Raw genomic sequence first — 17,084 nt, 5'->3', positions numbered from 1 at the left:
ATGAATGATTGATTGATTGAGTATGGGTTTACGCCGCTTTTAGCAATATTCCAGCAATATCATGGCGGGGACACCAGAAATGGGCTTCACACATTGCACCCATGTGGGAATCAAACCCGGCCTTTGGCGTGACAAAGCAATGCTTTAACCACTAGGCTACCCCACCGTCCTGGTTATTGAATAAAGCAGAGTAAAACCCAGCTCACTGAGGAGGTGAGGTGAGGTGAGGTGAAGGTGAAATTGGGTTTAACGCCATGCTTGAGAATATTTCGCTCATATGACGACGTGCATGCGTGTGTATGTGTACGTGTGGCTGCTTGTACTAGCCCAGACTGAAACTGGTTTTTATAGTGCTAGCCCACTGAGATACCATGCCGCAGTGAAGCATGAATACCCCACTCAGACACATTATACTGACTCCGAGCCAACCAGTCCTTGTTGTACCCATTAATGTCGAGCGCCAGGCAGGGACCAACAAGTACCATATTTTAATGTCTTTTGGTATGACGTGGTCGGGGATCAAACCCGCGACCTTCCGCTCTCCGGGCGGACGCTCTAACCACTACACCACGGAGGTGGTCCCAGCTGACTGAACAGACCTTTCCCTCAGTTCTACGGACAGTGTTTGTTTGTTGTTTAACACAGCACAAAGCAATATTCTACATCTGTGTCAGTGGTCTGTAAATAACCGTGTGTGGACTTGACAATCCAGTGATCAATATCATGAGCATTGATCTACGAAATTGGGATATGATGACATGTGTCAACAAAGTCATTGAGCCTGACTACCCGATCCTATTCGTCGCTTCTTACGACAAGCATGGATTGCTGATGACCAATTCTAACTTGGACCTTCACAGGACTATGATCTACTACTTCCAAAAAACAACCTTTCCTCATGAGTTGGCCAAATGCCAACATGTTTGAAACTTTTCACTGAACACAAAAAGAAGGTGTAATCCAGTCCCCTGAGAGATTGTCTGAACTTTTTAACTGAAATGACAATTTCCATTACTCGCCAGGGTGCCTGTTTTCAACTGTGTCCCACAATTACTATGTCATTAACAAGCAATTATGATAGGCTCTTTCCATTATGAATGATATCATGAGTTGACCTGGCAAACAATGCCTTATGGAATCAATATATTATCTGTGAGTCGATGTCGTTGTCTGGATGGTTGCTATGCGTCCACACCAACAACAGGTTTCTACGGGATGACAACGGTTTGTGTCAACAAACTGTATTTACAGGCAGGAGAAAAGTCAGTTAACATGTACAAAAGTGCTGATTTAAAATGTCCTCGGTTGTCCGGAACAAATACCAGACCACTGAGAAATAACATATTCCGAGAATCCATATAGCTTCATATGAAATTGAACTATGGTGAGGTGAGGTGAAATGGGTTTTACGTTGTACTTGAGAATATTTCGCTCAGACACATTATACTGACTCCAAGCCGACCAGTCCTTGTTGTACCCATTAATGCCGAGAGCCAGACAGGTTCCAACAAGTACCATATTTTAACGTCTTTTGGTATGACGCGGTCGGGGATCGAACCCACGACCTTCCGCTCTCCGGGCGGATGCTCTAACCACTACACCACGGAGGCGGTCCTTGAACTATGGTTCCTTAGGTACACAGAAGTGAGTGAGTGAGTGAGTGTGAGAGAGTGAGAGAGAGAGAGAGAGTGAGAGAGTGAGTGAGTGAGTCAGTGAGTGTGAGAGAGTGAGTGAGTGAGTGTGTGAACCCGACAAAGTCGCTGTCGTAACCCAACGAAGTTGCACTCAAGATGATCTGTACTGTATGTGCATCATCTGTTTCTCCTGGTCAGAATGTAGTTCCACAACAACCTGTATATGGTCTATGTAAATGGAGTGAGTTAGTGAGTGAGTGTGAGAGAGAGAGAGAGAGAGTGTGAGTGAGTGAGTGAGTGAGTGAGTGAGTGAGTTGCTGTTTAACACTGGTGGGTGGGTGAGTTGCTGTTTAACACTAGTGGGTGGGTTGGTTAGTGAGTGAGTGAGTGGGTGGGTTTGATTTAACCCTACTTTTAGCATTATCCCAGGAATACTGACTGCATGTAGGGAACCGAACCCAGACCACTGCATTGATGAGCTGATCCTTTAATCCCTCGCCTATCCAACCTCCTCACCTAACCAACTACCTCCCCATTTCTGGTATGCAGGCCTGTGACATGTGGAAGCAGTTTAATCAGTTCATGTCAGACCAAAATCTGCATTTCAGAAGTGTGAAGCTATGGGTAAAACAGGTTGCCAGGTTGATTCGCAAGTCAAGGCACAATTTAAGCAAACTCACAAAGTCAAGGAACAGTTCTACACAATTAGACAATCTTACAAATATGGAAAAGACATTCACTAGAACTTAACATGAGAGCCGCCATGTTATCTACAGCAACCCAACAACATAGCACGCAATGTATTCAACTAGATGTAAAGGTCATCCATCCACGCAACAGTGGGAGGCTGACGTTTCAATCATTTCAGTTGGGGCTTGTTAGGTTTCCATGTCTAAGGTTTTGCATTTTTCTAAAGAGACCCAAGCTAGGAATAACACAAAGTAGTGAGTGACAGTGTACTGCAGGGGAGGTGTACGGAAGAACCAACAGAGTGACAGTGTACTTCAGGAGAGGTGTACGGAAGAACCAACAGAGTGACAGTGTACTGCAGGGGAGGTGTACGGAAGAACCAACAGTGTGACAGTGTACTGCAGGGGAGGTGTACGGAAGAACCAACAGTGTGACAGTGTACTGCAGGGGAGGTGTACGGAAGAACCAACAGTGTGAGTGTACTTCAGGGGAGGTGTGCGGAAGAACCAACAGTGTGACAGTGTACTGCAGGGGAGGTGTACGGAAGAACCAACAGTGTGACAGTGTACTGCAGGGGAGGTGTACGGAAGAACCAACAGTGTGACAGTGTACTGCAGGGGAGGTGTACGGAAGAACCAACAGTGTGACAGTGTACTGCAGGGGAGGTGTGCGGAAGAACCAACAGTGTGACAGTGTACTGCAGGGGACTGCAGGTGTACGGAAGAACCAACAGTGTGACAGTGTACTTCAGGGGAGGTGTATGGAAGAACCAACAGAGTGACAGTGTACTGCAGGGGAGGTGTACGGAAGAACCAACAGAGTGACAGTGTACTGCAGGGGAGGTGTACGGAAGAACCAACAGTGTGACAGTGTACTGCAGGGGAGGTGTAATGGAAGAACCAACAGTGTGATAGTGTACTGCAGGGGAAGGTGTGCGGAAGAACCAACAGTGAGACAGTGTACTGCTGGGGGAGGTACAGAACGGAAGAACCAACAGTGTGACAGTGTACTGCAGGGGAGGTGTACGGAAGAACCAACAGTGAGACAGTGTACTGCAGGGGGAGGTGTGCACGGAAGAACCAACAGTGTGGCAGTGTACTGCAACCAAGGTGCGGACGGAAGAACCAACAGTGTGACAGTGTACTGCAGGGGAGGTGTACAGAACCAACAATTCCCTTGGAAGAACCAACAGTGTGACAGTGTACTGCAGGGGAGGTGTACAGAAGAACCAACAGTGTGACAGTGTACTCTGCTGCTGAGGGGGAGGTGTAATGGAAGAACCAACAGTTCCTTGTGACTGCAAGGGAGATGTACAGACGAACCAACAATTCTCTTGTAATTTTCTGAGGAAGGTAGACAGAAGAACCAACAATTCCCTTGTAATCTGCTGGGGATGGGTACAGAACCAATAATGAGACCCTTGTAATCTGCTGGGGAGGGTTACAGAACAAACAATGAGACCCTTGTAATCTGCTGGGAGGGGTACAGAACCAATAATGAGACCCCTGTAATCTGCTGGAGAGGGGTACAGAACCAATAATGAGACCCTTGTAATCTGCTGGGGAGGGGTACAGAACCAATAATGAGACCCTTGTAATCTGCTGGGAGAGGGTACAGAACCTTGTAAATAATGAGACCCTTGTAATCTGCTGGGGAGGGGTACAGAACCAACAATGAGACCCTTGTAATCTGCTGGGGAGGGTACAGAACCAACAATGAGACCCTTGTAATCTGCTGGGGAGGGGTACAGAACCAATAATGAGTACAGAACCCCTTGTAATCTGCTGGGAGGGTACAGAACCAACAATTCCCTTGTAATCTGCTGGGGAGAGGTACAGAACCAACAATTCCCTTGTAATCTGCTGGGGAGGGGTACAGAACCAACAATGAGACAGAACCAACAATTCCTTGTAATCTGCTGGGGGAGGGGTACAGAACCAACAATGGGGAGAGACCCTTGTAATCTGCTGGGAGGGGTACAGAACCAATAATGAGTCCCTTGTAATCTGCTGGGAGGGTACAGAACCAACAATGAGACCCTTGTAATCTGCTGGGGAGGGGTACAGAACCAATAATGAGACCCCTTGTAATCTGCTGGGAGGGGTACAGAACCAATAATGAGACCCTTGTAATCTGCTGGAGAGGGTACAGAACCAATAATGAGACCCTTTGTAATCTGCTGGAGAGGGGTACAGAACCAATAATGAGACCCTTGTAATCTGCTGGAGAGAGGTACAGAACCAATAATGAGACCCTTGTAATCTGCTGGGGACTCTGCTGGGGGGTTACAGAACCATTGTGATTCCATTACTTCCCATAATGTAATCAAATAACACCATTGTGATTCCATTACTTCCCATGACGTAATCAAATCACACCATTACACTCCCTGATGCGTACTCTGGTCAGTTGTACTTCTTACACATGGTTTATTACTGATTGCAAACTGCAAAAACAGTTATTATTTATTATTTCAATCTTGACATGTATGTTATACAATCTTAGGGAAACAAGAGGCTAAACTGACACACCATTGATCTGACATCCTTGTGGTACATATGCCAGTATGTTACACAAATACACAGGTACTAAGGGACCATTCATGATTGATGGCTAGGGGTTGATAATGATTTTAAGAGGGGGGTCACCAATTTTGTTCTGGGGAGGCAAGGGGGGTCATCAATTTTGTACAGGGGATGTACTAGGGGTCATCAATATTGTACATAAAAATATTTAAAGATTAAAGATTATGCTTAAAACTTATGGGAAAGGGGAGGGTCATTTATTTTGTACATGATATGCAAGGGGGGGCACTTACTTTGTATGTAAATTTTAGGGGAGGGTGTCATTCACATTGTACATGCTTCTGCATAAAAATCATCATCCCCACCCCCCCCTTGCCATAAATTATGAACAGTCTCTAAAGTGGAGTTTACACCATCTGTGCAGGATTCCAGTTAGTTATCCTAGCATGTCAACTGGAATGAAGTGTGATGTACGTCTTAGATGTATACTACATGGTGGAAACCAAGCACAGGTGTGGTGTTGAGAAACCAAGCACAGGTGTGGTGTTGAGAAACCAAGCACAGGTGTGGTGTTGAGAAACCAAGCACAGGTGTGGTGTTGAGAAACCAAGTATCATAGTCAGGAATTTCAACTTACAGCAGCACATGCTGGAACAACGGGTTCTCACATCTGAGACAACTGGTTCAACCATGCCCTTTGCAAAACCATAGAAAAGATATTCTGGACACTTAAATATTCTGATCATAGATGTGCATCTTATGAACAGAGAACTGCATCCCATAGGCATATACATGCATCTCATGAGCATATATGTGCATCCTCATGAGCATAGACATGCATCCCATGAGCATATATGTGCATCTCATGAGCATATATGTGCATCCCATGAGCATAGACGTGCATCTCATGAGCATATACGTGCATCCCATGAGGATATATGTGCATCTCATGAGCACAATGACATGCATCCAGTGCCCAGCATAGACATGCATCCATGTGGGCATATATGTTCATCTCATGAGCATATATGTGCATCCCATGAGGATATATGTGCATCTCATGAGCATAGACATGCATCCAGTGAGCATATATGTGCATCTCATGAGCATAGACATGCATCCAGTGAGCATATATGTGCATCCCATGAGCATAGACGTGCATCCAATGAGCATAGACGTGCATCCAATGAGCATAGACGTGCATCCAATGAGCATATATGTGCATCCAGTGAGCATAGACATGCATCTCAGGAGCACATACATGTATCTCCTGAGCATATACGTGCATCTCGTGAGCACAATCCTACATTTCAGGAGCACAGAGCTTAAATGCCAAAGTAGCATAAAAACTCAGGTGAGATGTTGTTTAAGGAAGCAGGCAACACCATTCATTTGTCTGTAAATACTGACATCGGGGTGAGTAACAACAGTGTGTTGTCTGAGGTAAAAAATGCTGGGTGCAATGATGAGCTAACTGCCAAAAAACAGTGAGCCTGTTTCTGATTCCTATACCCTGAGGAACTCAACCAAACTTTCCTCAAACTAGATTGTACCTAAACCACAAATAATCAGCAGAAAAGAATCATTATTGTGAAGAACCATGATCAGCTTCAAACCTTAATAATCAGTTGTAAAGAAACATCACTGTCTTCAAACCTTAATAATTACTTGTATAGAAACATCATCAACTTCAAACCACAATAAACAGTTGTGAAGAAACATTATTGTCTTCAAACCACAATAATCAGTTGTAAAGAAACATTATTGTCTTCAAACCACAATAAACAGTTGTAAAGAAAAGAAACATTATTGAAACATTATTGTCTTCAAACCACAATAATCAGTTGTATAGAAACATCATCAACTTCAAAACTCAATAATGAGTTATAAAGAAACATCATCAACTTCAAACCACAATAAACAGTTGTAAAGAAACATTATTGTCTTCAAACCACAATAATCAGTTGTGAAGAAACAGTGTTGTCTTCAAACCACAATAAACAGTTGTAAAGAAACATTATTGTCTTCAAACCACAATAATGAGTTGTATAGAAACATCATCAACTTCAAACCTCAATAATGAGTTATAAAGAAACATTATTTCTTGAAAAAACATCAACAAGCAGTTGTAAAGAAACAAAATCAAATTCAAACATCAATCGCAAAACACCCTGTAATCCTGATCATAAAACTCGACAAAGAAATCGGTAGGACGCCATCAGATAAAAGCTAACGCCTTCAAAGCTAACACATCACAGAAATATATCATTACTTACAAATTACCTTCCTACTAATTTCATACTACTGATCGATAGCTGCAGGCGCAAATGTCTAGAACAAACCCGTACCAGCTAATGAGCTGATCTAGACGGAACATGTGACTGACGGTTCTACCAAATTACTGTCAGATGAAAGATCTCATTGTGAGTGTATGGTGCCATAATGGAACCGAGACATTGGGAAGGGATATATTTATCGATTAACTGACCATTAAATTGGACGACAATACCATTTCAAACGCCTATAATGTTTTTGATCAAGTAATGAAAAGTAATTCATGTGATAAACCAATAACAAAAAGGCAGTGACACGATCTGATAAATATTCAGATGAGGTATAGTCTGTTTGCAGTGAAAATGTACCGGTGAAGTGTACTTTAAACAAAAATGTAAAACGAAAAAAGTGAAATTAAGATTGCGAATCCTCATAATTCTACCTTGCCAACTGAAAATTTAAATCTTACATTTTTATTCAACTTATACTGACTGACTGAGTTTTACGCCGCTTTTAGCAATATTCCAGCAATATCACGGCGGGGGACACCAGAAATGGGCTTCACTCATTGTACCCATGTGGGGATTCAACTTATAAAAAGTTGGCGAATAGCGCTTTAACCACTAGACTACCCAGCCCTATTCAACTTATAAAAAAGTTGTTTAACAAGCGATCATAGTAAGCGCAGCAGTTGGAACAGTGAAACAAATGCAGGTGCGGTCCGTGATGAGCGTTAACTTAGACCAACCCTACTTGATCTCGGTGTTTCATTTTATGTGCATACCCCCTTGTAATACAAACCAATAATACCGATTTGAAACTATGATCGTTTGTTAAACAACTTTCATCCCAAGTTGAGTAAAATTCTGAGATTTAAATTTTCAAATGGCAAGGTAAACTTATGAGGGTTTGCAATCTTAAATTCATCGGTAGTACGATTTTTCACCGCAAGACTATAGCCAGGAACTAATATTTCAAATAGTACTCCAAATACTGAATAAACTACTACCTACCAACCCCAGTAATTTCAGATAGGTGTTTCTAGATGTTCAGGTTTATGCACACAAACACAACCTGAAATGATTTGGCACTATATGATACCCAGGGCAGTTCACTTAAGCAATGTATTCATACGCGGTGTCTAAAATGATGTCAGAGAGCTTGGTTGTTTGGTTTGTTGTTTAACGCCGCACTCAGCAATATGTTGGCGGTTCGTCGGTGAGGATATTGTACCTTAAAAATTCATTATTTTAAGAATGTCAGCAAAATATTATAAAAAAACAGGATAACTTATAGGATCAGTATAACGTGTGGAGAGCAAAGCCAGAGCAAATTTATATATTTTCCTTTTAATATTTTTATAATCATACCAATTGTCTAGTGGCATAAACATATTCATTTCCCTGTCTTTATACTCATAAAATCTTCTGACATCTACTTTGTAAAATTTATTAAAAGATTCATGGAATGAGTTTGAATTTTGTATGCAGATATATGCAGAAACATTCTGCGTTAAACAATGTTAAATATGTTGATGTCAGTTTCAAAATAAAACCACAGTGGCAGTGGTCCAGATCAGGTGAGTGAGTGAGTGAGTGAGTGAGTGAGTGAGTGAGTGAGTGAGTGAGTGAGTGAGTGAGTGAGTGAGTGAGTGAGTGAGTGAGTGAGTGAGTGAGTGAGTGAGTGAGTGAGTGAGTGAGTGAGTGAGTGAGTGAGTGAGTGAGTGAGTGAGTGAGTGAGTGAGTGAGTGAGTGAGTGAGTGAGTGAGTGAGTGAGTATGTTTGTACGCTGATTTTAGCAATATTCCAGCAGTATCACGGCGGGCTTCACACAATGTACCCACGTGGGGAATTGAACCCGGGGCATGACGATTGAACGCTTTAACCACTGGGCTACCCCACCGCCCCTGATCAGATAAGACAATATAGTGAACATAAAATACCCTGGCTAATTAAGAATGTATAAGATCAGCATACTATACAGCATACACCCACGCTCACACCACTGGTATGTGACCTTCAAACACCAACCATGATTTACGGCAGTCACATGTTTCATTGGCCCAATAATACACCAGATTCCTGTGTTTCATTTCAAGCACCAGCTATAAACTCAACAGCAGATTTAACTTGACACAGTTTGGCTTACAGCTATCTTTATCAACCTGAACTGTCATCCCAAGGCCAGATATTGTTTGTTTGTTGGTTTACAGATTTGGGGCCCAAAAAGTCAAGTTGGTAGGGGCAATTAATTTTTACATTGCTGAATTTAAAAAAGTATATTTTCACATTTCTTCAAAATGTGAAGCAATGAGAAAAGATAAACATGTGGGGGGAGTAAGAACAGAAATATCGACACATATCAAGACCCAATCTGCCATAAATTTCTACAGAACACTAGTTGTTTGTTTGTTTGTTTGTTTAGCAATATTCCAGCTATATGACGGTCGTCTGTACATATTCAAGTCTGGACATCTTGAGCATTCATCTACTCTGTTGGGAAACGATGACATATGTCAACCAAGTCAGTGATCCTGACCACCCGATCCCGTTAGTCGCCTCTTACAACAAACTATTCTAACCAGATCTTCACAGTTTCTTTGAGAGGCATTTTAGAAGTTGATTGATGAAGGAAAACTAAGTTCTATGGATAGTCAACTTCTTTATTGCAATGGGTGCGACGTTTGGGTGTAGGTACTGACACCGTTATCAAGCAGAAGTGATCTATGGATAGTCAACTTCTTTATTGGGTGTAGGTACTAACACCGTTACCAAACAAGTGATACACAGAGCTGTAACATGGACTGACTGACTGACTGACTGTAGGTACTGACACCGTTATCAAGCAAGTGATACATAGAGTTGTAACATGGAGAATATATACATAGCTGCATAGTGTGTGTATACAATTGACAAGGTTGATATACATTGGATTGCTAATTAGTGATTTGAGCAGAGTAGGTTGATGTACAGAGTGATACTGATTAAAACAATATGCAAAATGAGTTTATACTGACTGAGTTTGGTTTTACGCCACTTTTAACAATATTCCAGCAACATCACGGCGGGGGACACCAGAAATGGGTTTCACAAATTTTACCCATGTGGGGGAATGAGTTTATACAATAGATGAGTTGATGTACACTGAGATGGTAATGTGAGTTGGTGAGAGCAGGTTGATGTACACATTGATTGGTTGTGATTACAATACACAAAAGGGAGCATAGATCTTCACAGGCATCCATTATCTACTGTTTCTTTTCTTTCCAACTGTTAAAGTGTGGCTGCTGCCATGATGCAGTTCATCCTCATCATATTGATCAGTAATTTTGTGGGTTTTTAAAAACAAGAGAGAGAGAGCGATTTATTTGCATGAGGCCATAAGACCTACAGTACAAAATAGTACATAATATAGTTATTGAGTAACCAAATGTGTACATAGTATGGATTGAAGAAACGAGTTTGCTAACAATGTTCCGCAAAATAAACGTATTTCAAATATTTCACAGAGTTGTTGATGATATTAATATCAGGGGATGTACAGAGACTTTGAATGGAGACGTAATGCCCACTTGATGTCTTTGGACATATTTGCATACAAGACCATACGACCTACAGTACAAAATAGTACATAATATAGTTGTTGAGTTAGCAGATGTGTACATAGTATGGATAGTATTTAGGTGACGAATTAACGCTTTAACCACTAGGCTACCCTACCGCCCCTCAACAAAGTTTGAAGAAAGACTGGCTCAGGTGATATCTGCCACCTGTTATACAGAGGCTGTAACAGGTTTCCACAGCTAATCCATCACAGTGTCGCTTCCATGGCAACAGTGGTGTTTTCATTACTTCCTTACAAGATTGTCTTAGAGGGAACAGATTATTAAGAATTACATGCCTACAGCAACAGATCTGTTTTGGGATACGCAATCTTCCATTTGAATATTTCAGAAATCTATTGATTAGTTTTACTGAAAGTAGTATCTGTTACTAGTTGTGATAAGAAAAGATAGAAATAGAGAAATGACATATTTTGAGTCTGTTTTCAGCAACATATGTTATATTTGGGATTACACTTTCTTAGTAAAGTGCAAATTCTAGTACTTTTTTGGGTCGCGTCCCATCCGGGATTCGAACCCACACCTTCAGAGTCAGGCACAATCGCCAGCACACAAAGTCACCTGCCTAAACCACTCAGCCACCACAACTTCCACTGTGTAATCATGTTTTCAGTAAGTAACTATAACTATGGATTGGTGGTGTTGAAAGTAGCACCAAAGGACAATTGATAGTTAAAAATAAAAATATATTTATGATTACTCAACACTTAGAAGGACATAGGCGAAGTGGTGATATTTTCTGGCTGGCTGCCAGCTCTCAGTTCAAAGCCATAGCACATCACCTTGAGGAGTGTACACAACAATCATAATTCAACTTTATCGTCACTTGTGACGCACCACAGTCGAGGAAACACCCAACAATAAGAAGATTTCCCCAGGCTGTACATAAACATGTGTTTTTCTAAAGCGCAGTACTGTTTTTTACATTTGAGTGAGTGAGTGAGTGAGCTGTTTAACACTGCACTGAGCAATGTTCCAGCTATATGGCAGTAGTCTATAAATAATCGAGCCTGGACCAGACAATCCAGTGATCAACAGCATGAGCATCAGTCTATGCAATTTGGAAATAATGACAGGTGTTAACCAAGTCAGCGAGCCTGACCACCAGTTTGAGGAAAGCTGTAAGACATTTAACAATAGAAAACCTGTTCCAAGATAATGGTTAAATAACTGAACAGTGTCAAAATGAAATTCAAACTCACTACCAGATCCTGGCACAACAAGCTGTTGAACATTCATTAACTATCTCAAATAATACATGCTACCTCTGAAGATCAGTACAATCCACACACAAAGTGATGTTAGTGCTATAAGTTTAAGGCCAAAAGCCAGGCTTGTACCAGTAGTTCAATCAAAACCTGTCAGTTATTCCACTCATTTACACCAGAATGAAAGCTGCTGAGTCGACAATGAATGAAGTACATGTATCACCTCTGTGACAGTACAATATGACCAGATGTGGGGCGTGGTGGGTGAGTTGGATAAGACGCCAGGCTAGTGATCCAGCGAGCTTGAGGCATCAGGATCCAGCCCACTTGTGACAGGGTGTAAAAACCTTGAAGTCCACTTTGTGTGCAGACGCTTTCAGTGTTGTCACAACCCCTAGTGTACAGTACACACTAGTGTTGGGAATTGGTTTAAATCTCATAATTGATGATTGGTTCATTACAACCGATCAATCATCGAAAATAATTGGTTAGCGTCATTTATCAAATTTTCCTGGTTATGTTTGTTAATGCACAAATGATAAAGAAAAAAACATGTAGTTCTTTCGTTTTCTGTGCAAATTGCACAAAATGCATTTTCAAATTTCACATCTTTAAAGGATGACTAGCATGTTAGGAACATGAAATTCTTGGAGTCTTTAAAATAAATTCAATCATGAATTGGAAGAGCTTGTTGTGCTAATGAAATCTAACAGACAAAACCAACCTTGTGAAAAATATTGTTATTGCAAACAAGTGTTCCAAAACTGATTGTGTTCGATTATGAGAAAACATGATCGACTGCTTGGTCGTTTTGTCATTGCAACCAATCTTCGATTATTTCAATTAATCGGACCACCACTAGTAGACACCCCTGTGCACTTATAAGAATCCACGAATCCGTTGGTAAATGAAAAGATGGTGGCCACATGAATACGTCAAACACCTAGTTGCGGGTACAGCAACGTGCAGTAAACTTGGACAAAGTACTGTGACTATGTGTCCCAATCCACCCAGCTGGGAATGGGTACCTCGTTAAGGGGATAAACAATCTACAAATAGTTAGGATGAGAAAGCCACAATAACTCGGGGCACCTAGTGGCTGCAAGAGTTGTATGCTCCCCTGTGAGTTGAGATTGATAATACAATGTGCCGTTAATATTGACATCCAATGATCGAGGGAAAAAATACCAGCACCTTGAGCATGTACAAGTTACGTGGATGTGTGTGCTATATAAATATACTATAATAACAATAAAATAATAACAATAATAATAAGATGTCATGGTACACATCCTCATTTCACACGTTGATTAACAGCTTATTCCCAGCTGACGCTCACTGACCAAGTTCATCGGTATCTTCCCATAAGACAGACCTCCCATAAGACAGACCTCCCAAAAGACAGACCTCCCATAAGACCGACCTCCCAAAAGACAGACCTCCCATAAGACAGACCTCCCAAAAGACAGACCTCCCATAAGACAGACCTCCCAAAAGACAGACCTCCCAAAAGACAGACCTCCCATAAGACAGACCTCCCAAAAGACAGACCTCCCAAAGACAGACCTCCCAAAAGACAGACCTCCCAAAAGACAGATCTCCCAAAGACAGACCTCCCAAAAGACAGACCTCCCAAAGACAGACCTCCCAAAAGACAGACCTCCCAAAAGACAGACCTCCCATAAGACAGACCTCCCAAAAGACAGACCTCCCACAAGACAGACCTCCCAAAAGACAGACATCCCATAAGACAGACCGCCCATAAGACAGACCTCCCAAAAGACAGACCGCTTAAAACAACACATTTTATGGTTGGTTGCATAAGGCTTAATGAAGCTGTACCCTTGATGATAATGGTATGTGCCCAGATTAAAAAGACAACACTAGGTATTAACTATAGTTTTATCAATTCATGTAATGAATTATGATTTTTAAATTAAAACATATTGCATCAACACTAGTGGTGTGACGATTCATCGATACGCATCGATACATCGATCCATGGGCCGCCAATACAGTGAATCAATACAAAGTTTTACATTGTCGTATATCCCGATACGATACTCCAAATGGGCAACAACACATCGATGTTTCACTTTGAATATTGCCAAATCACGATATCTGTCAAGAAAAAAGATTCACTTTTGTTTGATGATTAAAATATGTGTTTACTTATTTTCCCTTCATAAGTAAACGCTTTCTCGGAAATTCTTGCGTCAAGAACTGTGTCAGACAGTGCTCACATGTTATTATCATTCACAAAGACCGTGTATAAACATAATTATCTCATTTCCAAATGAACATTGAGCTCAGCTAATCAGTGTACTCATTGAGTCTGTCTTATAGGAGGTCTGTCTTTTAGAGGTTAACCAGTTCATCGGCCGTTCGTTTGTCCATCCTAGCACCTGCCTGGTATTGATCACCCCTTGTCCAGCAGGACAAAAACCCACAGGATTATATCTGCATGGCTCACTTAGTTCAAACATGACTGCACCCATGGAAAAACAGCCAACGATTGATGCCAGATTTATTGAGATAAAGTTTTGAATGCACTTGCACACAGGTATCCACTGTAGTTTGTTTTCAAATACGGCTACTAAATATCAGTTAAGAACTTTGATATTCTTAAAATCTGCATTATTTGAAGCAGGATTTCAAAACACAATCTGTTACGGCTGTTTTTCAGTACATTGAGTATTGACAGAGTACAACAATATTTGAGTGCATAATTCTTTTACTGTTTTAGGCAGGGAATATGTTGCTTCTGGTCATGGACTCTATGTCTCCACCTTAGCTCCTGTGTTAGTACGTCTCCCAGTCCCTGAACCACATTATTTTCCCAGCCCTCCCTGCAATGCTAAAGCCTTAAATGAAGAAAGTCTAGATTTCCCAAGGTTCCCCACTCACTGGGGCTCCTTTTCAATTTAAATGGGTTTATTTGTTACTATAAAACTTACATATATTCAGATACTAAGCGTTAGTCTACTCCTGTGTCAGTGTGAGAGTACGACTGATGGCTGATCTATCCTTATGCCTTAATTACAAAACATTCCCTTCAATAATATGTTTTTCACAACCCAGTCTTTTTATTCCTTGATTTGAACACATGACCATGACTACAGACTTTGCTGCTGAATTCAAGGAATTGAGTGAGTGAGGATGTTTTTATGCCGCTTTTAGCATATTCCAGCAATATAACACACTTGAACAGTCAAGCAGCAAGGTGAAATTGTCTACAGCTACAGCTTGTTCAGCTTGACCTGATCAAATGAATACTAATTCATTACGTGACCTTGTCACAACTTGTTCGGTCTATTATTGTCAAGGGGTGCACCTTTGTCAGTTGATTGTCAACATGTCCGAACAACTGAGACAAGGTCACTGTTTGACATTTCTGTGTCAAAAAAACGTCAGCAATGTCCTAACTTTCTTTAAAAAAGAAGCTACAGATAGTTTAATGTTTCCGATTCGGGCTGTAACGAATCCATGTATGCACGCAACATTCTTTGCTCCCTTATTTAATGAAGTTAACTCGACCAGCCGTTTGTGCCATTTGACCTCCCAGGTCATGCATATGTAGAGTAGCTCAGATCAAGCTGAACAAGCTGTACCAGGTCACGACAATGTAAAGTGCAGATTGTGCTAATTGGGCTGTCCCTCCTCAACATGATCCAGATAATTTGATGTGCAGCTCATACCTGACATTCTCGTGGCGTTGAATGTAGATCTTATGAAACATGGTGTCTTTGGGCTTTCCTGCGATGTCAGCCTTCATCTCCATGGCAACATGACGCGGCAACACAGACAGCAGTAAACGTTCCTACAACATAAAACACAGCGTGAAGTCCCCACGACATGTTTACCTTCACAGACAACTCAGGGACACCATGCTGGTCCACAAAGTCTGACAACCCATCAACCTTAGTTGCCTCCTCTGACAAGTTTCATTAATCTGAATTGCTATCTTATATTACAACATGATTCTTGTACTTGTTAGGTTGAGCCCCATTCAGGTTTGGAACCCATAGTCTCAGAGTCAGGCAGGCCAATACACATAGGAGGCGTGCTAGCTTATACCAGTGTTTAAAACTCCCAAAATTCCAAGCTAGACAGACGGACTGGTAACTTTAAAAAATTACCAGTCTGGATACAAACTTGCCTGTCCGGTTTTCAACAATAGAATACAAACAAGATCGGGTTAGTCAGGTTACTGTTTGTAGGCATCACAAGGAACTACATAGCACTAACAGGCAATGCACTGAGTTTAGGTAAACTGAACTTGTGATTGGTTATCGTAACATGAACTGTCCAATCGTAAGTAGTTTAACATAATCATCATAATACCGTAACCACCTCAAACTGACGACAAGCGAATCCGTCTGATATTATGAAATATTTACTGTTAGGGGCAAAAATACCTACCAGGCCACCGGACAGGCTACTTTTGAAATTTGACCGTCCGAGATGAAAACACTGGTCAGACTTACACTGGAGCACAAAGTATGTGACAGACTACCAGCCAATGGTTGATTGGGTTAGATCGCTGACCTTGTGTTCCTGCGATTAGGCGCCTCAAACTGAGACAGTGGGTTCGAATCATGGATAGGAATTAGCCTAAAAGGTATTAGCAGTTTTACTTTACTATGAAATCGTTATCCCAAATCCAAACATGTTACACTTGGCACACAAGAATGAGGCTTAACAAGTTGTACCCATTAGTGGAATCAAACACTGACTGTGACAAGATTATGCTTTAACAACGAGGCCACACAATCCACCTCAGTGTATCTGTACTGAAGGTGACAGCCATTTCCTTCCCCCGCCCCAGCCTCAGAGTACCTATGGGTGTGCTTAAGGTGACACCCATTTCCTTCCCCCACCCCAGCCTCAGAGTATCTGTTGGTGTGCTTAAGGTGACACCCATTTCCTTCCCCCACCCCAGCCTCAGAGTACCTGTTGGTGTGATTAAGGTGACACCCATTTCCTTCCCCCACCCCAGCCTCAGAGTACCTGTTGGTGTGATAAAGGTGACACCCATTTCCTTCCCCCACCCCAGCCTCAGAGTACCTGTTGGTGTACTTAAGGTGACACCCATTCCTTCCCCACCCCAGCCTCAGAGTACCTGTTGGTG

The 17,084-nt window shown here is 41.7% G+C and overlaps 1 protein-coding gene across 1 annotated transcript in view; it reads right to left on the bottom strand.

The window, feature by feature from the left end:
• Positions 1–17,084, bottom strand: part of LOC124280152 (adenylate cyclase type 5-like) — a 92,572-nt gene that overhangs the window by 41,876 nt on the left and 33,612 nt on the right. The window contains exon 4 of the mRNA XM_046716038.1: positions 15,652–15,773. Within this exon, the coding sequence (XP_046571994.1) occupies positions 15,652–15,773 (122 nt within the window). The remainder of the gene's footprint in view (positions 1–15,651; positions 15,774–17,084) is intronic.

The sequence above is a fragment of the Haliotis rubra genome, unplaced genomic scaffold (genome assembly GCF_003918875.1).
Source record: "Haliotis rubra isolate DU_JTF1 unplaced genomic scaffold, ASM391887v1 Scf261, whole genome shotgun sequence".
In the NCBI taxonomy this organism is placed as follows: domain Eukaryota; kingdom Metazoa; phylum Mollusca; class Gastropoda; order Lepetellida; family Haliotidae; genus Haliotis; species Haliotis rubra.
This window is presented reverse-complemented; position numbering and strand designations above follow the sequence as displayed.